The sequence below is a fragment of the Xiphophorus hellerii genome, chromosome 19 (genome assembly GCF_003331165.1).
Source record: "Xiphophorus hellerii strain 12219 chromosome 19, Xiphophorus_hellerii-4.1, whole genome shotgun sequence".
Classification (NCBI taxonomy): domain Eukaryota; kingdom Metazoa; phylum Chordata; class Actinopteri; order Cyprinodontiformes; family Poeciliidae; genus Xiphophorus; species Xiphophorus hellerii.
The window spans coordinates 19,489,404-19,511,631 of record NC_045690.1 but is presented as its reverse complement, the minus strand read 5'-3'; the positions used below and the strand labels follow the sequence as shown (position 1 = coordinate 19,511,631).

Below are 22,228 nucleotides of genomic sequence, written 5' to 3'. Positions count from 1 at the left end.
CATTAATACTTGCATTAAACTTCTCTGAGCGCTTACACGTGCAAACACGCTCAAACTTGTACGTGTGTGACATTTTGTTAATATATTACTAAGGCATGGACAAAGTCTGAGGGTCGACGCTGATACACATGTTTACACAAAATTAAGACAAAAAAATGCTCAATAGGCAAACAGGCTACTGTTATGGTAGTCTCTTTTATTTTTATTTTCCATCATCACTTTAAAAAATAAATCAATCCCCAAAACATTAGTAATGTTCTTTTGAAAAATAATAAAAACACAAACTGAACAGTTAAAAGTCTACAGTGGTTCTGGTTTTTGAAAGAAGAGATTTTAGCATGGTGACAATTAATGCGCTCGCTTATGCTCGAACAAAGCGTGTGCATCCCAGGGAAGACGGTCTGTAGCTTGGCGCTTTATTGCTAAAATCTTCGCCTGCTCAGATCAGCGAAATGCAGCGTACGGCCGCACAGAAAACGGCTACAGTGTAAATGGTTAAAAATAATAATTAAAAAAAGTTCTTCAACGCACTAAAAAGATTTCAAAAGGGGGGAAAAAATGCACTTAAAAAAATTATGGTTGAGTTAGTATCTTGTTATCTCTTGTTGACCCTATAAAACAATTTACGGCTGTTTGCAGGAGTAAAGTGACTGAAAGACAGGCCTGGAGGAAATGAAAAGTCGTAAGCTCTTGGAGACCTTCAGTGAGCCTAATATCCAAAATAATAATTTTTAAAAGTTTAATAATTTATACTCTGCCCTTTGTGTGCCCCCAAGTGATTAAATAATTATTAACCTTATTAAAGTGAAAATAATCCCAACACCCATAATAAATGTAGAAGTGGCAGACACATTCAGTATGCATAGTGTGCTTCACTCACAAATTCTGGGACAGCAGATGACGTTGGATGTGGGACAATTTCAGATAAATAAATAAAAATCTGGGCAAACCCGACGCACTATTGAGGTAAATCTGCTAATCATATAAACACAGTATAAACACAAGGGTCTCACTGAATGCGATGGTAAAACTCAAAACCAATTTCAATTCAAGACAATGATTTAAATTCCCGCTTAGGAGTAACTTCATTCCGAAATATAACATATGGCAAAAGATCCTCTAGTTACTCCAGCAGCTCCAGAATGTTCAACATTACTTTGTGAAATTGGTAAAAAAAAAAAAAAAAAAAAAAGAAAAAAGAAAGAAAATCAACATCTGTACTATACTTATGTGCTTGATATTTTGAGGAAAAAAATGTTTTCCAAAAAAAGAAAATTAGACTTAAATTTATTAATGCATATCTCTGTCTGTGAAGACAAAATAGGTAATCAGCAATGTGTTACATTAAAATAAAAACAGTCCCCCAAAAAAGTAAAAATCACTACTGGAGGTAAAAACACAAACAAACAACAGCAATAACAATAAAAACAAGACAGTAGTTAAAAAGTGATCAGTAATCCTTACTACCCTTTTGGCTTCCATTTTTAAGTTTCGCTTACATCATGCTCGGCACTGTACAAACATCTAGGAGCCAAAAATCAGATGAGCCAACAGGAGGCGGAGCATGATTTAAAAGGATCCCACAGTGTTCAGTAGTGAATGCTGTACACATGCACACAGTAGTTGGGGACAGCAGTTCAGATCCTGTTGAGGCTGAGTTCAGGATAAGCAAAACCAAACAACAACAACCACCTTATTAAGAAAATGAAAAGAAACAAAATCATCCTGCATATTGCATTCTTTAAATGCGCACTGCTCAGATGCAGAAACTCATAAACTTTACACTATGAAATAATGTAATATCTGTGCATGTAAACAAACTCAATGTTTTTTGTTTTTTGTTGATCGAGTCGAGTGAAAGATTGAAATACTGCAGCCTGACATTGATATCAACGTCTAGCCTCGATTCTGGCTTGATTTAAACTTTTGTAACAAGTTAAAGACACACACACATGATCACACCCACACGCACACCCACAATCAATCCTGATTTCAGAGACTCAGATGTGCTGTATGTTTCCACTAACATTAAGGAATCACTAAACTCCGAAATCTTCCACAGAATGAAAACAGAAGCTAACAGAATGTTTCCCGCCTGGGCCCCTTTTTGTTCATTTAAGATTACAGTAAATCTGATGCAGCACCTTCAGAGTTTAAAAAGTACAGAGAGGGACGAGGAGTGTAGTGGAGAAGAAGAAGAAGAAACAGAAAAAGAGAACGTATTGCATATTGTTACGATCCATTTCACAGCGGAGTGCACCAATGCCTCTGTCAAGAGAAATGTGATCGATCGTGAAATAAGAAGGTAGTTTGGTCAGAGCACAGAAAGATGGAGCTGAGAGGAAGTGAGAGAGGATGTGAGTGAAAATCAAACAGGCTGTCAGCTTTGATTACCGACATTCAGAATAAATTTGTAGTCCTGTCATCAGTTTTGTCTTGGCGCTGCCTTTCCAATAGTGACATCTTCAGATTTGATCAAAGGCCTTCAGAGCTGTTTGTGGATGAGCTCACTCAAGATGGATGAGAGGAAAACAGAAGTCAAGGCAGTCGGATGATGGGAAATAGGATTGGTAGAAGGAGGCAGGTGTAAAAAGGTAAACTCTTAAATCCACTGGTCAAAAAAGAAGAGAGACAACAGGGAAGGAAAAGACGAAGAAAGAGGAAATGTGGAAAGTCAGTGCCAGTCAGTTAAGTAACAATGGCTTCTCCGTGACCCAGATCAATCTAGGATATTTAGTCTCTTCTGGAACAATTTTTTTTCATACTCAGCATTTGTCTTTAGAGCGAAAAAAAGAAGAAGAAGAAAAAAAAAAGTCCATTTGCGACGATCCAGGTCAGTTGGGTTCGTTTCATTTGTGGTGCATTAGCCCGCAGGAGAAACAACGGGGTTGTTGTACTGGCCAATGGGAGAGCGAGGCAGAGTGGACAGGGAGGAGGGTCACCAGTTCATCATCGAGTTTCTGTTGAGGGTCATGAAGAACACCTGGCTACTACCTCCCGAACGCACCGACGCAAAGAATACCTGGAAAACAGGTGGAGAAAGAAAAAAAAGCTTAAACAAGAAGCTTAGATTGGGTTTTTAAAGCATTTAAAAGCATTAATGTAAACCACTAGTTTTTTTGTTTTTTTTCCAAAGTTATCAAAATGTTCACAGATACAAATCATTAAAGGCTTCTCTGTCCTGACAACAAGCAGCCACCGCCATGTTTCACCGTGACGATGGTGCGTTCAGGGTGATGTGTGGTTTTAGTTTTCCACCATATGTAGAGGCAGAAAACCCTGTTGAATTTTGACTTCATTTACACTACCTAACTGTAACTGAAACTTTTCCACAAATAAAATACACTGACGTTTTAGGTTGTAATGTTACAAAATGTCAAAAAACTTAAGCAATGTCGATATCTTTGCCAGGCAATTATGCAAATCATCTACCAAGTCTGTATAACCACAGGAAACATATTTGTTGCTTTCTATTATGGATCAATCCTCTATCTGGAAATTGTTGTATATTGCAGCCACATTGCAATCAACTGTCTTATGTGTGAAATGCAGAGTGAGAAAAAAATAGTATGGCTGAGAGGAGCTTACATTATATAGTAATTACCTTATCATTCCGCTCACACAGGAATTTAAGTCTCTGGGCTCTCTTGTGCATGAACACGCCGTCCAGATGACCCGTCTCAACGGAGCGGATCTCTATGGCTTTCTCCCCCCAGCCCATAATCTGATTAGAATGGATATAGGCTGGAAAAAGATGCAAAGTGTTTTTAGTTAAGTTAAATAATAAAATATAGTACAATTATTTCAGTTTGCAATGAACATTATGTCAACAGTAAGAACCAACTTTTGAGCAATCCTTGAAACCAAATGTAGATTCTGAAGCAAATTCATAAACAAGCTTTTATGAAAAGATACATATATTTAAAAATTTGTAAAGCAAGAAAACAAAACAAAGTCAAACAAAGCAGTGGATTCAGTCCTGTAAAGCTTCAATTTGAAAATCTATGATTCTGGTCAACATGTGTAATGTCCCTGTCTGCCACTTGAGGGCAGTAGAGGACAAACAAAGTTAGCAGAATATTCCACAGACATGTCACAGGCTGAGCACAACCCCCCAAAAATTGGACGTTCCTTATATAGATTCATTCAACAAATTCAAATATTATTGAAAAGCTAATTTATTTAAGGAACTTTGTCACAAGTGAAACAGATTATGTAGATTGATTACACAGATATGGGTGTTTGTAAGCCTTTCTTTCTGTTAATTGTAACGATTTCCCACTTTAAGCTAATGAAGATATGAGATTTAAAATTAAAATATTACATCAGAACAAAAAAAAACCCAAAAAACAATTGGGATGTATATTCTAATTTACTGAAGATGACTGCACATGAATGTGGCTCTGTATGCCATGATCCACGTCTCATCACCATAGTTGGAAACCTAGATTGGCCACTTTACTTTTCAAAATAAGTTCATTCTTCGCCATAACAGATCGGGAGCAGCACCTGGTGTACAGCAGACGATGCCCCAATCTATCAGTAAATCCATCGTCTCCACTCTAAAGGAACGCATGACCAATCAAGATACTTGAAGTCTTCCACTCAAAGCAGTCCATCCTTTTCTAGATTTCACATAATACATGTACACGTGTAAATTTAAGGAATACCTACCAACAGAGGTAGGCATCTCCCCCCACTGTAGCACCACGTCCTTGGTGATGCGTCCATACGTGTTGACGTAGACCCCCTCGTCCTCATAGCACAACAGCATCTCCATTCCATCAGTCTTAGGGAGAACAACGATAGCATGGGGCGTCACCTGACTCTGGATCTAAGATAAACGCAACCAAAAGCATGCAGGACTTAAGAGAGTGTGGTGAAGTTGATCATAATTGACTTGATGTTAGAGTATAACAGGCATTAACGCATCTTTAGTTTTCTCTGCCTACATTCTGTAATCTGGAAAAGAGGAGCCAAGCGCAAAACAAGCATCAGAACAACAAAAAGTTACGTTTTGATTATGTTTTCTCAGATAATTTAGAACTTTAAAGTTGAGATTCTTGGCAATTACTCTCTAATCTGTCACGTCTGAGTTTATAAACAGATGATGTTTTGAAGTTATTCTAATTCTATACTTGACTGACTGAATTGGACTTAATGGATTATATATAACTAAGTGTCATCAGCATACCAATTCATGCTGTCAAAAAGCAGTACCAAATATATTCCATAAAAATGTAATTAACTCAGGCAGCCGAGTTAATAATGAAGCACTGCTGGTGCATCTATCAAATATGGAGTACCACAGGGTTCAGTGTTTTTCTCTTTCCCCCACACTTTCTTAAATATCTTTCTTCCTTTCATTCTGTAAACAGTTCTTTCTGAAATAATATTGTGCAACCTGACTTCTCTGTAAATAATGTTAGATGAGATGAAGGTTTAAAGATTTAGAAAATGTAAGAAACTGCTATGCCACATTTTTAGACTGAAATTAAGAAAGTAGAAGTCTTGGTCCTTCTTAACTTCCGCCCTTTCTATATCTAGAAAGAGATATAGAAAATTATACAGAATGTTGGCAAGACATGTTACTTTAGCCTGCAGAAAATGATCACTCAAGAGTTGCATTGTAACAAGAACAGCAAAACCTTGTCTCAACCCACAAAGCACCACTTTTACATAACAGCTCAATTAATAGAACTTGTTGCCACACTTCTGCTTTTTCTGTCAACAGTAGGGAAGAGAAACTTGCCCACATGTGTCACAATATTAGTTAATTAAAAATAAGATGAAGGCTTTTCTTACAGGAAGTATGATCTGAACAACTGGAAACAATTTCACTGGAAAGTTAGCATGACTAATTCTGAAACATGAGGACCATGTGATTAAACTTGGTTTAAATAATTCCGCTTGGCAGTAAGAATATTTCTGAGCCTTGTGTTATGCTTCATGGGTGTGAGAAATCTATTCCAACTTGTTAATTTCTGACCAACTTTTGTGTTAATAGCTACACTATAGTGGACGACAAGGACATATGTAATATTGCTCTACGTTCAACGGGGGAACTTTTACTAAACACATCTATTGGTCTACACTACAGGGCAGCATGTCACCTTCATGTGTTTGGAACACTGGAGAGGAAGAAGAGAAAATGGACATTAATAAAAAAATGGAAACAATGAGAAAACCACAAACATTCATTCATGCTGACTGGAAAGGTTTGGGTAAGTGTATGCCAGCTGTTCTGGTTCTTTGAAAGCTTAAGTCAGATCACTTCTGAAATAAATGAAGTTAAAGTATCTCTCTTTGACAACCATCAATGTTTTTTTCCCCACTTACCCGAGATCAGGTTGTGGACATCCAACAACAGAACCAAGCATCTCTCTCAATCCATTCCCAAGGCGTTTCTAAGCCACAACTGAAAATGTATTTGCCCTCTTCCATATTTATTCTGTTTTTGTTTACTTGTTTTAATGCCCCGCCTGTCGCTACAGCTTTAAATCTTCTGCCTGGAAGCATTTTGGGTATTTGGTAAAACAAAGACATGGAAACCAAGTAAAAGACCAAATTTAAACTATTTTGTAAGTATTTGCAAGAAAGCAGAGGCTGGCTAACAACATTTTAGCAATTTTGTAGGTTCCAACCAATGCTAAAAGACTACTTCAGAGTCTTCAACTGCAGCATTTCATAGGCTAAAATATGTAGACAGACCAAACTGGATTATTCTATAATGGAGTCTTCAGTCTTTTTGCATAAAGTAAATAAAAAAATGGAAGTCCTAACATTTCCATTCTACTGAAACATTATCAAGTTAAGTGCGGTTGATGCAGTTGCGCTCATCTGCATTTGGTCTGATCTGGTTGGTTTCTGTCACATTGTTAAATGGAGCGTATGACTGAACTCCTTTTGAACTTAATGTTTGTTTCCTGTATAGTGAAAAATAATAAAACAGCTTTGCTACAAAAACTGCTTCAGACAATTGATGCTGTGTTGTAGTTGATATAAAACCCCCCAAAAGGGATCAATTCTATCTTTGTGGCCTGCAATATGATCAGTTCAATAATGTGTGTATTCTGTCCTCTTTACATGGTTGGTCCAAGCACCAGATTTAGCCAAACTAAAAATAAAACGGAAGCAGAGCTGACATCAAACCCTTTACCGCGCCTCAGTAAATCAATTAAAAAGGTTGTTTCAAGATTTCTTCTTACTGATGACCTTCATCGCTGGGGTTAAGCTAATACTGAATGACTTGAAGCATCGAGAAATCGGAAGCTCCCCGTTGGTGAAGATGATTTATTCAAGCGAAAAAGATAAGCGCATAGAAACGGCATTTTAATCTTACATGTGAGGGGATGTAGATGTCGTAGGGATTGCCTGAGTCCACATCAATGACATGGAAGCCCACACAAGAGCCATAGATAACTTTTAACCTCTGGCCTTCCTCCACTGTGAGGTCAACCAGCTGAGGACGGTGCTGCAACTCAGTGAACGACTGAAAAAGAGGAAGAGAATAGTTAAGGAAAAGAGCATGAAAACCTTGATCGATGAGCAAGAGTAGAGTCAGCCTCCATGACGCAACGTTTTGTGGCATTAAAAACACAGTGCATTTTTTGTCAAAGTAACTTGGTTGCTATGTCAACATCATTTCAGGTGGAGAAATTCATCTGAGCTAAGACCCCTGAAAATAAGGAAAGTTGGAGACTTAGAGTTGCCAAAATGTAACAACTTCATCAATGACTATGAAAAATCAATAAAAACCAGTCAACATCAAGATTTTTGGTCAACATATTTTTTTTTTGTTTTGTCTCTATTTCATTAAGAGTCTCTTCACCTAATACTAGTATTTCAAAATTACAGTCTATATCATGACATTTTAACTAAAAAAGTGTAACTTTTTCTTAGAGTTTCTCTGACTGAACTGAGTTATTTTCACTTATTTCCAGTTTATTCTCATCCTTTTTGACACACTAAACTATCAGAAATTTTTTTGTATGTAAATAAATAGTTTGCATTTGAATTTATTATAATAATAAAAGTTGGTTTTTTTCCCCGAATGCATAAACAATTCAAACATTCATTCTCTAAATTAGTCACAATTTATTTAACTTGCAAAAATACTTTCTTTTGTATTTTTGCACAAAATACAAAAGAAAGTCCAAATAAGACAAAATTGCTTTTTAAAGAAAGAATTATCATTTAGAACAGTCAGTTCATCACTAAATTAATCGTTAGACTAATTTAAAAAAAAAGGCAAGTGGCAGCTGTAACAAATAGTTCAGCATTTTGAATATTTAAAGTGAGATTCTTTAAAAGAATATGAGAAATTGATATTGGATCCGTAGAAGACCACATTTATTTGGTATAAACTGAGATTACCCTGGAGGCTCAAGCTAACGGCTAGTCTGAGAGAGGTCAGGCCCAAAGCAAAATCTCAGAAACCTCTCAAGTCCTGCGAATACTACTATATGAACCATTACAGAGTCATCAAATCACATTAAATGTGACGACTAAGTAAAAAGAAGCTGTCCCAGGGAATGGAGGTGGTAGGCCTGTGTGAAACACGTGTTAAGAATATAAAGCACTTCCAGTAAAATTATCTGATATAAAAATAAATTGAAAAAAGTAAATATATCATAGTGGTACAGATGAATGATAAATTGATTTTTACACTACCTTAACATCTGATCAGTTGCTATGGTAAGAGATGTTTGCATATACCATCAGTTAATCTGGATCTATGCTAGATGAAAGTGCCAAAAATATTTGGCTGGCTGCAGGGAAAATATTTGCTCTCTTTACAACTTCAACTTATTAACAAAAATTCACTTTAAAAATTCCTGACCTATCTCTTTAAGCTTGTGTGCTTGGTGTGTTGCTACCACCCTAGCATTTATAATGAGAACATGTCCATGCTGTACCTTAAAGGCCATGAATTTGTGGTAAGGCTTTGGTGCCCAGGCGTAGATTTCCACTGAGTTCTTAAGTGCAATCACCAGAAACTTGATTCTCTCATACTTTACTGGAGACAGAAGAAAAAACAAAACACACGCATTTTTAAAAGAGTGCCAGTTTCACATTTCGTAATATTTAAAGAAATAACGCATTACTTAAGATTAAAAATCCGATCAAATTGTAAATATGAACTTGTTCGCAATAGCTTACCTGGATAAGCTATTTCATAAGGTTGAATGAATGAATGAAAAAAATCTAGCCATTTGTATTAATTAAAAACAGCATCTCACCAACTTTATAATGCACACAGCCCTCCAGCTCCCCAACAGTGATCCAACCCTGTTTCTTCTCGACTTCTGGGTCATTGTGTAATATTCTGTTCCTCAGCCAGGACAAATAGTAAACACGCAGCTTGTTCTTTTTCCCTGAGAGAGAGGAGAAGAAAAAAAAACAAACACCTGATGTAAATTTCTGAAAAGAGGTGATCAGATAAACACAGAAATTATAAGAGACATAGTATTTACCAGATATGGTGACTAACACATTCAGACCCTCCAGCACATCCATCTGTAAAAACCGCCGTCTCGTAATCAGGTTGTAGACTTTGCCCTGCCCACTTCGGTCAAGCAGCATTAAACCATTTTCCGTCCCGACCAAGAGGTTCACACCTGAACGCAACACAAACACAGAGGGGTTAATAAAAGGAGGGATTTGTTGATGCATTGGAGAAAATAAAGCGTGTTCCTCCTTACCCCAGAGCGCAGCACAAAGGATCTCCGAGTTGAAGCGTTTCTTGTATTTTCGGATCTCTGGCGTGTCGCTGTGAGGTCTGATGTTTGTGGGGTTCACATTAACAACAGAGATCTTTCTGGCTTCGTTTAGTCGCGCCTGCTCCTGCCTCAGCAGCTCGTTGGCAAACATGGCTGGGACGGGAAGATCGGAAAAGAGGTCAGGTTAAATATTTCGAGAGCGCAGAGTCGTAGCAGCAAAAGTAACGTCTGAAGCTTTTCTTCTACCTGCTGCTGAGCTCTCATCGTTTTCACTCGGGGAGGTTTGATAGACACGCGGGTCAACGAAGGGAGTAAACGATGCTTTGGACCCACTCAAACCAAACTGCAAAAACACCAAACCTGATTGGTCAACAGTGGCCTACATTGATCGGCAATACGCACGGCTGAGTGTTCATGAGCGCGGCCGTGGTGATGTGTTCGAGCCTGACCTCGGCCATGTTGCTAAGTTCCTGCAGAGCTGTGGTGGGTGTGGAGTTGGGAGAGTTGCTCTGCTGTACTAGGTCAGGGAGGTTGCCATGGTTACTGTGATTGCTAAAACCATTGCTTTCGGAGTGGCCACCTCTCCTCCTTTCCTTGGCCTGAGTGACAGAAGCAGATGATCATTTGAATCTTAAGTGTGCAGATTGTAGAAGATCGGTAATTGAGAGCACAGCATAAACAAAACCACATTTTTATCCCGAGATACTTTTACATCTACTATTCCTATTCAAAAGTATGAAACTGCTTCAATGTTTTCACATAAAAAATGTATTTGATTTATATGTGGCAGAGAAACAGACAGCAGCATAAAACTTTCTTACAAACCTGAGAGTTATTGTGTGAATTTGTTCTGACTTTACCCCGTATTTGAATACAACTAAATAAAGTCCAGAGCAACCAACTGCCTTTACAACAGTGTGAAATTTGACCGGAATATAGTTCTGCAAAGTATTGAATCAGTGAGTTTGAACACAACGGTGCAGCATGAGTTTCAGATTTTCATTTGTACAATATTTAAAAAAAAAAAAACATGTAAAATTTAGTGCTAATTTGTTTTGATCTATGACAAAAAAAATCTAAATGAAACTCTGCAAGGGCTTCATGTATTTTGTGTGTGTGCATTACTGAGAATGTGTGTGTGCGTGTTTTCACATTCATCACCTCTCTCATCATCAGAGTACTGTCCCTGGAGCTATTATAGGAGTCTCCCAGAGCGTCCTCTGCCAGCCCACCGTACGACTCAGAGCTGCTCTGGACTCCCGGCCTGCGGTGCACACACAGACTCCATCGCTTACAAACAATTTCTGCTGAAACTGCGCCCGCACTCACTTGGCACAGAGCAAATTTCAAATGCGTGCAAATCTTTAATAGTAGCAAAAACTGACGGACTGCAGTACATTATATTATATTATATATATACAAAGAAAGAAAAATTAAAACAGAGATGGCGGCTTACATGATGCGGGGGATGTCGCTAACGGCAACGGTCCCGTCGTGCCCCAGCACCGCCCCGTCCTCATCGCTGCTTTCCGATTCTTCGCTGGAGGATGAGTAGTCTGTGACCTTTATCACGACAGCAAGAATTAAGATCAATGAGAAACCCTGTCGCCTAACAATGTACTATAGATTAGATTAGCTTTATTAGACCAAAACACAAAAAGAATCTACATAAAAAAATTATATATCTTGGGTGAACAATTCTGTATCATTAAACGAGTTTTATTTGGAAATATATTTTGCTCCTGAAGTTTGTATTAAAGTTCTTTCTTCAAAAAATTTGGAAGCAAAAGAATGCAATTCTAAACTCTTACATTACAAGGACTGTATCGAATAAGGCTATCGTATGTTTAAAGTTCTTTGTTGTTTACTTTCTTCAAGTGCTTTTTCATATTCCTATTTTCTACACTGATTGGATTTAGCCTCAAATGTAACAATTTGCTCTGTTTTGAATTCCTCCAAAGATGATATGAACTACAAGAGATTTCTCCTTTGCTTTGACCAGTGAAGCTGATAATTTATAGCAGGGACTGGGCTTTCCCTCAGGGTTTGTGACTGATGTGGCTACTGGTATAAGAACGATAATATAAATAGGCAAGCAAGCAGCACCCTCCGATCTAATTTATAGGAACGTTACGCTAGCAGATAAAGCAGATCTGATGTTAAAGTGCCCTAAAACCTCCATCCTCTCTTGGACTTGTTTTTGTGCCAAAAACAAATCCAAACCTTAATTCTCATTTCATTTGGCAATCTTTCCAAATGAGTGTAGAGGTTCAGTCATATATTCAAAGATTGCTATATCTCTTTGGCACCCCCTGTAATTGTTTGTAAATTACCTTAAAGCTAATTATGCTTTTATTGCAGTAGTATAATCTCACAGAGATATTTTAAGACAACCCAGCTTTTAATTTTAGGACATTAATTCAGTGAGGGGAAAAAAAAAAACAAGTTTAAGAACCAATTTCTTTAAAAAAATCTATAAGTGCCACAAATATTGGTACTCCTGCTGTGAGCACTTTGTATAATCTCATTTAGCAAGAAAACACTAGATAGTACAGTATTGAGTTCTCTCATCTTTCTATAGTTTTTAGCCCTAAATGCATGAAAATTGGGATAAGAGGAGCATAGAAGACTGCTGATTGTGGTTGGAGCACCATTAAATTTTTTGTTTTTTTGTCACAAAATTTCTATTAAACTGTTGAGAACCCACCCAAAGTGTTTGTGTAGCTTAAAAGTAAGATCTTAATCTTGAGACATAAAAGTATTTTTCTTATCTTCCCCTTAAGCCTGAGAGAAACTTAAAGTCATAGATTGATAATTAAAAGTTAATTCAAAACCCGTACACACCCAGATGAATCAACCACATTTATTTTACCAGAATTTTAGGGAAGAGCAATTACGTAAACAAAAACAAAATGGCTTAAAATCCTGGACTGTCTGTTAGGTCTAATACTCTTTGTAAACCGCAGAAAGTCAATAGAATATCACAAGCTAAAACAAACAAAAATAAATAAAAATCTGCAAATATATTTTACTTATCAGTTTCTGTCAAATGTCCACGTACCTTGACTGGAGGCCGACTTCCTTCCTCTACCCTCAGTTCTCTAAGTTCCTTAGCCAGTGCGCTTAAGTCCTTTAACAGAGGACAGAAGAGAAGACGCACACAAAATCCTTTAGTACGTTTTTTTCCTCTACCATTCACCAAAAATCCTGAAGAAAGGCAGAGGGTAAATCACATAAGAGGGTACAGGGTTCAGCAGGATGACAGGAGGACAATAAATGTGCCGTCACCCACACACAGCCAGGCCTGTAAATGTGTGGAACAAGAGTGCTGATTTTACCGATTTCATTTTAGCTCACTAATTTCGACACAACTTCGTGAGCTTTAACAATCAGCACTTTTATTCGCTCAAGAAGAAGAGAGACACAGCGGATTCAGGGCTGATGCTCCATTAGAGGGCAGCATCTCTCGGCCTCGCTCTCTAACCATCATCCACATGCCAACCAACCCAAGGGGTCAAGCCGATGGATTGGACCAATCATGCAAACAGAGGCGAGGTGGACTGCTTACCAGCTCCTCCTGACCAGTTACCACGACAACAAAGAAACAGGAAAGAATGATTCAGAGGATGTTCAGGTGCTCGGCAGCTTGTCTTTTACCCCCGTTTCCCCTCTTGGATGTATCCACACAAATCATGCATGTATGCAACTCGCTCCAGTACCAGCCCACATATACTCTCTTGGGTGTGTGTGTCAACGCACACACACACCGGCATTGCCATAGCACCCTGGATTTTCAGAGCTGGAAGGAGAAACACTTGACTTCCTGTGAGACCAACTAACTTCACCATGCTAGGAGAGGATGAGGAAGTCTCACAATTTCGGCTAAAGATGACCGGGATTAAAATTAAAAGAAAGAAAAGAAGAGAGGGGGACTCAGTTGTCACTAACCTCATCTATGGCTTTCTTATAGCTCTGAAGAATAGCAAAGAGACAGAGGAGCACAGACAGAAAGAGAAGAGCAGGTGAACAGTAGAAAAATAGAGGAGGAGGCAAGTAAAAGCTTCCGAGAGAGGAGATGGAAAATAACTGTGTGTCTGTTTCCTGCTGGACTCACTGCAGGTCTGCTGGGTCTGGCTGATTCCCGGCCTTCCTCCTGTTTGGGTTTGACCTCTTCGTTGGCTCCAGGAGGAGTTCCGACCTTCTTGGTCTGGCCTATAAAACCCCAAAAAACCGACCTTAAACATCAGTTTACATTAAAGGGATTTGTTGCAAAGAATTTAGAAGTAAGCTATTGTTCAGAAAAAAAACAACAAAAAAACATCTTCTATGGTTTTGCGAGAAACAGAAAATTAGACTTCTTAGGGGTTTCTTTCAACAATAGCTTTCCTCTCGCTGTTATTCCATAAAGGCCAGGTTTGGGAAATGCACAATTAAAATATGTTCTGCCGACAATTACTCTTTGGTTACCAGGGGCTTCCAGCAGGCTTCCTGCCTGCTTCTCTTTTTCAGAAATGTTCTCTTTGTACAGCCTGTAAGTTTACATCAAGAGGTCTACAACACTTACAACCCAGAGGTCATTTCTGTCCTTGGGCTTGCTAAATAAAATGTGTTGAAAGCCATAAAAGCTACATGACCCTTTGAAAACAGAGAGCTTCTCAATTGTATAAATACTGACAGTATCCTACCAGAAAGAACAAATTCAATTCTTAAATTTCAAAAGCAGCAATCAGTTTTTGATCTAGAAACTTAATCAGTCTGAACAAACAAAACAAAATAAAACAAAATGCAGTGCACCATAAATGTTCACTGCATTTACATTACTTTGAACAAGAAAATGAATAAAAATATATATTATTTGTTTTACTTTGATCAGCAGCAGAAGAAAAAAACTTCCCCAAATCCTGGTACTTATTTGATTTTACAACAGGTGAAAATGCTCTGCACAACGCTCTGTATCAGCATAACTTTTCTGATTACAAGGACCTTGTCATTGATTTCATTCTTGCAAATGTTTTTTTTATTTTATTTTATTTTTTACTGAGCTGTCCCACAGTTCTTAAAGCTTGCCTGTGGTTATAAAATGCAACGACTTATCTGTGCTTCGTCTTATCACCGCCTCTGTGGCAGACAGAGATCTGAGAATGCTGTGTTTAAACCATCCCTCCGGCTCTCTGTTTGACACTTCCCTGTATCTCCCTCACTCATTTCCTGCCCCGTATCTCTCCATAGACTATGAGTAACAGGACACATCAGACAAGCTGATCGGAGCATAGCAGCAAACGACAATATCCTGCTGAAAGCCTCAGAGAGTAAGTGGATGTTTTGTTTGTTGTTGTTGTTTTCCGTCTGAATTTTCACAAGAAATCTTACTCTCACGCTAGACTTTCTGCAACCCTCGGCATGCAGCGTAGATGTGTGCTTGTATGTTTATTCCTTTTAAATACCTCTCCTCTCGGAAGAGCCTCCCTGAGATGAAGGAGAAGACGATGATGACGAGTTAGAGGACGTTCTTTGCAGCATGGCATCAAGGGAAAGCTCAGAACGGCGCAGATCCGGATTACTGAAAACAGGGCAGGAAGCCGCACAATTGCTTTGTTTCGAACTTAACATCATCAGAGACAAAAGGTTAAAAAACACCTAATAAAGTCAATGAGGTTTGGTGGGTCTCCTTGTCAGATTTCTATCTAATTAAAAGTAACATATTAGCTCTTTTCACAAAGGAAGAGCGAACACGGTAAATATTTTTTTGGGGGTAGTTAAGACAGTTTTCTGTTTTGGTCTTTACCTGGCCCGTATGAGCTGGGAACCGGAGCGAGGGCCCAGACCCACACCACCATTTGGGGAATTCTTTCTAACAAGGGCTGGAGAGATGGAGGTTGTCCTCTGGGGAACCTGGATAAGTAAAATCACACACAAAAAAACAAAGAAACATTTAAGTTTAAAACAAATGTGAGAAAGATCGTAGAATGTGAATCTGTTGCCAGGAATAGGATAGTCTGTCTTTTAATCACTACTGCTGTAATCTTTGCTTTTAAGCACAAAATTAAAGAAAAAAAAACATGATGAAGTGTGAAACATAAGTTAAACAAGAAAAAAACACAATTCAAATAAATCAGTACTTCATAAAATTATAATCAAGAATCAGTTCTTTTCAGCCTTCATTAAATACCAACCCTGGGGGGGATATCCTCTTCCCTCAACCAAGCAGTCCTGTCTCGATCTCGTTCCTCCCTGCTGCTGATGTGTTGCTGGGGCTCCGGGGTATCAGAGCTGGGGTCTGAGTTCTGACGGGGCATCTCGGGCTTCGGCGACGCCACGCCAGCCCCCTCGCTCTGCGCCGAGCCCGATTGGTCTTGGAGAGATGGCGAGCCGGACATGGAGCCGGAGTGGGCCTTCGAGGGAATGAGATGGGCCATCTGAGGTGAAGTCAATGAACGGAGTGACCGACGGAACGCATGCCAGTAAAGAAGGTTGACAAGGTGGATGGAAGGAAAGAATAGAGGAGAATGTAAGTGTATGAAAATGGATGGAAATGGCATTGAATTGAGACATGAAAAAAGAGAGATGGGGGGCAGAAGACAGAAACGTTAGACAAATTACCAAATCATATGTTGCACAAAGCTTTTGAAGCAATAATGTAAACAGGGTGTGTAATTATTTGTATGGGAGCACATGAAACATTTATATGACTCTTTCTGCTCACACGCACCCAGTCAGACACACCTGTGGTTCAATGGAGCGGTGGATGGGAGGGGTGCGGGTGGGCTTCATGCCTCCGCTGCTGAACGACTCGGAGCGGGGAGGGAGGGAAGGGTCGGAGATGCGGTGGGACACTTTGTGCTGCAGCGCTGGCGAGCTCTGCCTGTTCATCTTAGATCGCTCCTCCACCTGAGACCGGCCACATACCACAGTCACTCGCAGCACAATCAATCACCATGCTTCACCCACCACTGTTTATCAACCCCCCCGTTTCCCCGTGCACCACCTCTGTAAGCCACGAGACGCTCTTAAAATCCTTCGGTTTTTAAAGGGACAGCAGCCAGAAGGTGGGGAACTCATGGGTAATAGCCTGGTTTTTCCGGTCTTTAATTACATAGCTATGCCTTCAAGGGATTCGTCTTAAGTCTCATTTTCCTTGTCATAACCTGCCTTAATGTCATGACGTCGGAGCAGATTTTAATCTCAACCAGAGTTCAACAGAAATCCTCGTTAAAAGTTATGCAAGAGCTAAACTGACAGCAGGAATGTGATCAATGCGTCTCCTGTTTGTTTCGATCTCAATCCAAACCAACTGCCAAAACAAATTTTCTCCCAGTCAAATTCGATTAGATTAAATGAAACTTTTTTTATATACTCTTCAATAGACCTGGGTCTACTTTCCAGGATGAAAAGTTTGAAATTTGTTAAAATTTTATGTTACAGTCATGTTGTGGATGGTGCAAAAAAACACAAAAAACAACATCATCCATTACTCTTTTTAAGAAAACATCATTTTAAAACTACAACTAGCAAGTAACTTGCAAAAAAGCCAAATGGAGCACTAACTACCACTTTTATTAGGCCCCACATAAGAGACGAGGAGTAAAAGAGTCTTGTGGCTGACAGAAAAGGTCAACAGTTATCCCTAATCTCCTTTAGCAAGCTTCATACTCAAACCATGATAAAGATTTTGAATTTGTGCAGGAGCAAGGGTCACAAATGCAAATCAATTTATCAGTACTCTAAGTATCTAAGAATGTTAAAAAAAAAGAAATGAAAGTATTTTTAGACACACTACGTATCTGTATGAAAAAGGCAGAAAGCTCCTCTGAGCAGTGTAATCTGATTAGCAGATTATCTGCTGCGCTGCAAGAGAATCTCCAGGGAAAGCTCCCAGCTGCCAAAATCACACCCGACTACTCTAAACAATCTACTCAACAGCAGGTTAAAGGTTGAATCATGGCTCGGCAGGGCATAGTTTCAAAACCTTCAAGGTAAAAAGACATGTGGAGAGAAATCGATCCTGTTCTGAGGCTTTTTGAAACTTCACACAGTTTTATTCACAACTATTTATTAAAAAATGTTATGAAACTGTTGCCTTAAATTGTTTCCAGATGCTTTTTTGATACCCCTAAAGAAAATCCAGTGCAGTTAGTTGAGAAGTCAACAAATTCAGAAATAGTCCACTTGTGTGTGATGTAATCCCAGAATAAATACAGCTGTTATGTAGGTTTATAAGATAAATCCTGAATCCAAGTGCATACCACCGTTTTCAAATTGTTGTTTGTAGAAACAAAATACAACCATATTGCATTTTCATCTTCACAGTTATGAGAGACTTTGTTTTTGTTTAGCTTTTATAAAATCCCACCAAAAAATACGTCGAGGTTTGTGATTGTAACCTGACAAATTTTGAAAAAAATTACACCAATAGGTTTTCAAGGCAACTATGCCAAGCTGTGTCATTTCTCAAGCCAGCTTAAGGGAGTTGGCTATAAGGAAGTAGACACCCTTTGCCATCTCTCCAGGCGGAGTAGTTCCCGAAAGTGCAGTTAGCTGTTAATGTGACAAGCCATTATTAAACTGATAAAAGAAACAACGTTCAACAATGGAAAAAGGAACACTGGGAAGAAGTCACAAGATGTTCTTTGAAAACGACAAGCAGTAGAGGTTAGTGTAAGGTTGACTGTCCTACAAGAAACCGAAAAATTGTTGTTAGTAGAACAAGAAACAAGCTTTTGGGTAACTCTGCTAAAATCTTTACCCAAGAACTTCTTCCTTCTTCAAAAGAAAACAAATAAATAAGGGTATTAATTCTGGACACTGCTGAAACTGAATAAGAAACCACCAAGAAAGGACGGAGAACAGGCTTGTGAAAGATCTGTCCAATTCTGTTCTACAGAGCAAGTCCACCACCAATTGGCCTGCACCAGTCACCAAAATGGAGCCAGTTTAAGTGCTTTACTGACCTAAAAACATACTGGGATGGGTGGGATTTCCTGATGACATCGTGCCCAAATGTGTGTGTGAGCGGCTCACTGTGTTGAACATTGTTGATTGGGGATGAAGGTGAAAGGGGGATTGTAGGGTCGAGATCGGGTCAATGTCAGCCGACATCTTAAATTCTGCATCTCGCCTCTAAAGCTCAGGTCCAGTTTAGAGCACTATTTTTAAATATGAAATATTCACAGCATATTTACATTATTTTACACGTTGTCTGCACCTTTCTCTTGGACTTCTGCCTTTGGCAAGTATGGTCAGCCTTAGAGAATTCAGAGAGCGCATTTGGAAATTTGATTTTTTAAGAAACGAAAGAGGTTAAATCGAGAAAATGTCTATGTGGTGTGAAACGATAACAACAGTAAAGGGTCAAAGAATACATAAATGAATCACTTAAATAGAAATACAAACATGTGTGTGTCTAGGAGGGAGTGAGTGAGTGAGTGAGTGAGTGAGTGAGTGAGTGAGTGAGTGAGTGAGTGAGTGAGTGAGTGAGTGAGTGAGTGAGTGAGTGAGTGAGTGATGTAATCGATGTGCATTTTGGAGCAAGGTACTCTAAAGTACTGTGCTCTAAGTTTTCTTAAGTTGACAGGCCTAATTGGAACTCCCAAAGATTAACTTTGGGGAACTGCTTTTAGGAGAGCGATTTCCACCTAGAATGTTTGAAATGGCTTTAGTAAAGCTTGTGTCCTTAGGAGACGAGGAATTTATTTTGTGGGGCCCGATGTGTCCAGGAGACGGACTCCTGGACCGTGATTGCGGGGAGAAAGGTGAGTGACAAGGGGAGTTTTGTTTCGATGTGCGAGGAGAGAGGCCTAGCCAAGAAAATGGCGACGACGGAGAATGGACTTGCAACTGTTCGGTGGAGCGACAACGAGACATATTATTGTCTAACTTAAAATCCTGCCCAGGGACAATGAGGCGATTGCCATGGGTGAAGTCAGGGGAGTATGAGTTTCTTTGTCTACCAAAATTTAAAAAGCCATGTGCAGGGAAAGAACGCGAAAGGGGATCTACTTCTTCACTGTCCTGGGAAACCAAGCGTGCTCTCAAGTTCTCATGGCTGACAGCAGTCTTCAGATTTCTTGCAAAGGGGTTTGAATTGGCATTTTGATGTGGTTTCAAGTGTTGTTGGTTGTAAAAATCGTTCTGCCAGTGCTGCTGTGAATTTCCTGAGGAAATGCCAGATGCATTTGTCAGGTGGAAAGGCTGCGAACTGCTTTCAGGGTCTACTACTATATCTAGTCTACGGCAAGGTGAGTGAGCTCTCCGAACGGGGAGGGGACTAACCGATAGGCAAGTGTTAGAAGAGGATCCAGACTGTGGAGTCTGAGTCTGTCCCAAAGCCTGGGGATGAGGCTGAAGAGCTGTAATATTTGAGTCTTCAGATCCAAGTGTCTCTTTGGGCAGATGCCCAGCTCCCCCCATCTGATTTTCTAAAGGCCCTTTGTCAGGATTGTTTGCTATTGACACACATATTTTGAGGTGCTGTGGAGTTTGGATCTGTCCGGAAGCCTGGGGGTGAGATTGAGGTGCCTTTGACTCTGCAAAACTAGCCCAATCTTTGGGTGCCTGCTTGAGTTTAACTCTCGGATTCTCAAAGGCCCCTTTGCCAGCATTGTTCTTAATTGGGTTCGTAATCTGGTTCTGATTTGTGACCCGTTTATCTTGGGGTGCCCAGGCTTCTGGTGAAACACATATTTCTGGGATCTTCTTATGGGCTCTTCTAATTGGTTTTTCAGAGACCCTGGGTTCACCAAAGGATTTACTTCTTTGTGCTTTTTGAGGGGCTTTGTTTTCTCTAGAGGGGAGATTTTTAAGTGCTTGTGCAGATGGTTTACCAGGAGCAATTGGCTGCTTCTGGACCTAGGAGTCAAAGTCAAAGTCAAAGCACAGTAAGTAGGAGTACAACAAGCATTTTTATCACGGCAACACTTATTTTGCAACACAAAACGTATGATTAGACAAGTCTCCGGAATAAATCATCATCATACTTCATGTAATAAACACATAAAGAACCACTTTCTAAATCCTGCATTCCTGGTTTCCACTTACCTCCTTAGCCCAGGCTGGCTTGTCATTAGGATGACTGGCATCCTTGAAGTGGTAAAGCGGTTTCTTTTCCGCTTGCCTCCCCTCCTGCTGCTGCTGCTGCTGCTGCTGTTGTAGAGACACCAGGTAGGCTCTCTCCTGCTGGAGCTTCATCTGCAGGAGTTCCGCCTGTCGCTGCTCTATGATCTGTTTACGCTTGTACTCCTAACGAGAGAAAGAAACAGGGACGAATGAAAAACATGGCATGCTGCTGAAGGGCTAAAAGACAAGGTGGGTTGGTGACAGAGTCACAATACAACAAAATGTCTGGAAATGAGGAATACGGAACGAAGCGGGTCAAAGTTTATTAGGCCAGTTACAACACTAGTATTTACACTGGCTGTCAGAAGTTCACATATGCTAATCACTGGTATGAATCTCATTGTTTAGGCTTTTAACAATTCACTTGAACTGCATTTAATGTTTGGGTCCCAAACTCGGCCTGGGGTCTTTCAGCATTGAGTATGCATAACCTGCTCATGCGTGCATTCTTTCTGGTACTCCGACTTCCTCCCATAATCCAAAAACACGACTGTTAGGCTAACTGCTTATTTGACTGATGACTGACAGTATAAACATAATAAAAGTTGAGATTCTAGCGATTGGGATCTTAGTTCTGGCTTGTGGCGCTCGTGCTGGTAGGATCTCAGAAGCCCTTTTTCCTCAAAAAAAAAACAGAACAGCAAATGTAATTCAATTCAAGGTAAAGATATTAAGTGCTGTACAAGAATATTCCATTCTGTGTACTGCCTTAGGGTAATCCTTTGAGATCCAACCAATTTATCACACATAAACATGCAACAATTGATTTCAGTAACTCCAAAAGCAAGAATTTACATTGGTTCACACACATTTGAAGCTAACGAGCTCAGGGGCTCAGAGTGAGGTTTCCCTCAGTCAGTGTGCTGCGTTCAGCTGTCCCCTGGGTGCATGCAGCAGGGATGGATATCACACGCCACAGATGAGGAGCAGTAATGGAGGGACTATAGTTTACCAGCAATAATGCCTGTTCTTGTAGGAGCTGCTGCTGGAGAATCTCTAACTGTCTCTGTTCCTCCTCCAGCTGTCTACGGATATACTCCTGAGCAGCATGTTGGCACAGGGAGAAAGACAGAAATTGAAAATCTGGAGAAAAAAAAACCCCTCACACAGGCAGAGCAGGAAGGACCGGGACAGGGAGAGAGACAGAGAAAAAGAAAAGATAAACTCCTGAGGTGGCGTTCGGAGGAGAGATGAGATAAGAGTGGGTCCGGATGAAGTAAAGACGATGATGTCTTCAAACACCTGCAATAACGATGCTAAAAAAAAAAAAAAGCCGATAGAAGTGAGATACGGTTTCAAAGCAGAAAGAATGTGCAAGAGAGCACCAAAGTAATAAAGACAAAATAGAAAGACACAGAAAATGATTTAAAAAGGAAGTTACAATTCACAGAAAG

At 39.6% G+C, this 22,228-nt stretch overlaps 1 protein-coding gene across 8 annotated transcripts in view; it reads right to left on the bottom strand.

The window, feature by feature from the left end:
- Window positions 1-1,060: 1,060 nt before the first annotated feature.
- tnika (TRAF2 and NCK interacting kinase a) overlaps window positions 1,061-22,228 on the bottom strand; it is a 64,701-nt gene continuing 43,533 nt past the window's right edge. The window contains exons 14-34 of one of the 8 annotated variants that reach the window (XM_032546576.1): window positions 21,787-21,873; window positions 20,757-20,957; window positions 16,446-16,610; window positions 15,896-16,138; window positions 15,508-15,614; window positions 15,167-15,282; window positions 13,837-13,934; window positions 12,784-12,852; window positions 11,179-11,285; window positions 10,884-10,986; window positions 10,172-10,321; window positions 9,969-10,065; window positions 9,705-9,875; window positions 9,477-9,620; window positions 9,243-9,377; window positions 8,919-9,019; window positions 7,343-7,492; window positions 6,114-6,131; window positions 4,675-4,834; window positions 3,605-3,744; window positions 1,061-3,022 (exon numbers count right to left, since the gene is read on the bottom strand). In XM_032546576.1, the coding sequence (XP_032402467.1) occupies window positions 2,939-3,022; window positions 3,605-3,744; window positions 4,675-4,834; window positions 6,114-6,131; window positions 7,343-7,492; window positions 8,919-9,019; window positions 9,243-9,377; window positions 9,477-9,620; window positions 9,705-9,875; window positions 9,969-10,065; window positions 10,172-10,321; window positions 10,884-10,986; window positions 11,179-11,285; window positions 12,784-12,852; window positions 13,837-13,934; window positions 15,167-15,282; window positions 15,508-15,614; window positions 15,896-16,138; window positions 16,446-16,610; window positions 20,757-20,957; window positions 21,787-21,873 (2,646 nt within the window). In that variant the 3' untranslated portion in view covers window positions 1,061-2,938. The remainder of the gene's footprint in view (window positions 3,023-3,604; window positions 3,745-4,674; window positions 4,835-6,113; window positions 6,132-7,342; window positions 7,493-8,918; window positions 9,020-9,242; window positions 9,378-9,476; window positions 9,621-9,704; window positions 9,876-9,968; window positions 10,066-10,171; window positions 10,322-10,883; window positions 10,987-11,178; window positions 11,286-12,783; window positions 12,853-13,836; window positions 13,935-15,166; window positions 15,283-15,507; window positions 15,615-15,895; window positions 16,139-16,445; window positions 16,611-20,756; window positions 20,958-21,786; window positions 21,874-22,228) is intronic. The other 7 variants (XM_032546578.1, XM_032546580.1, XM_032546579.1 and 4 more) reach the window with 7 other exon arrangements.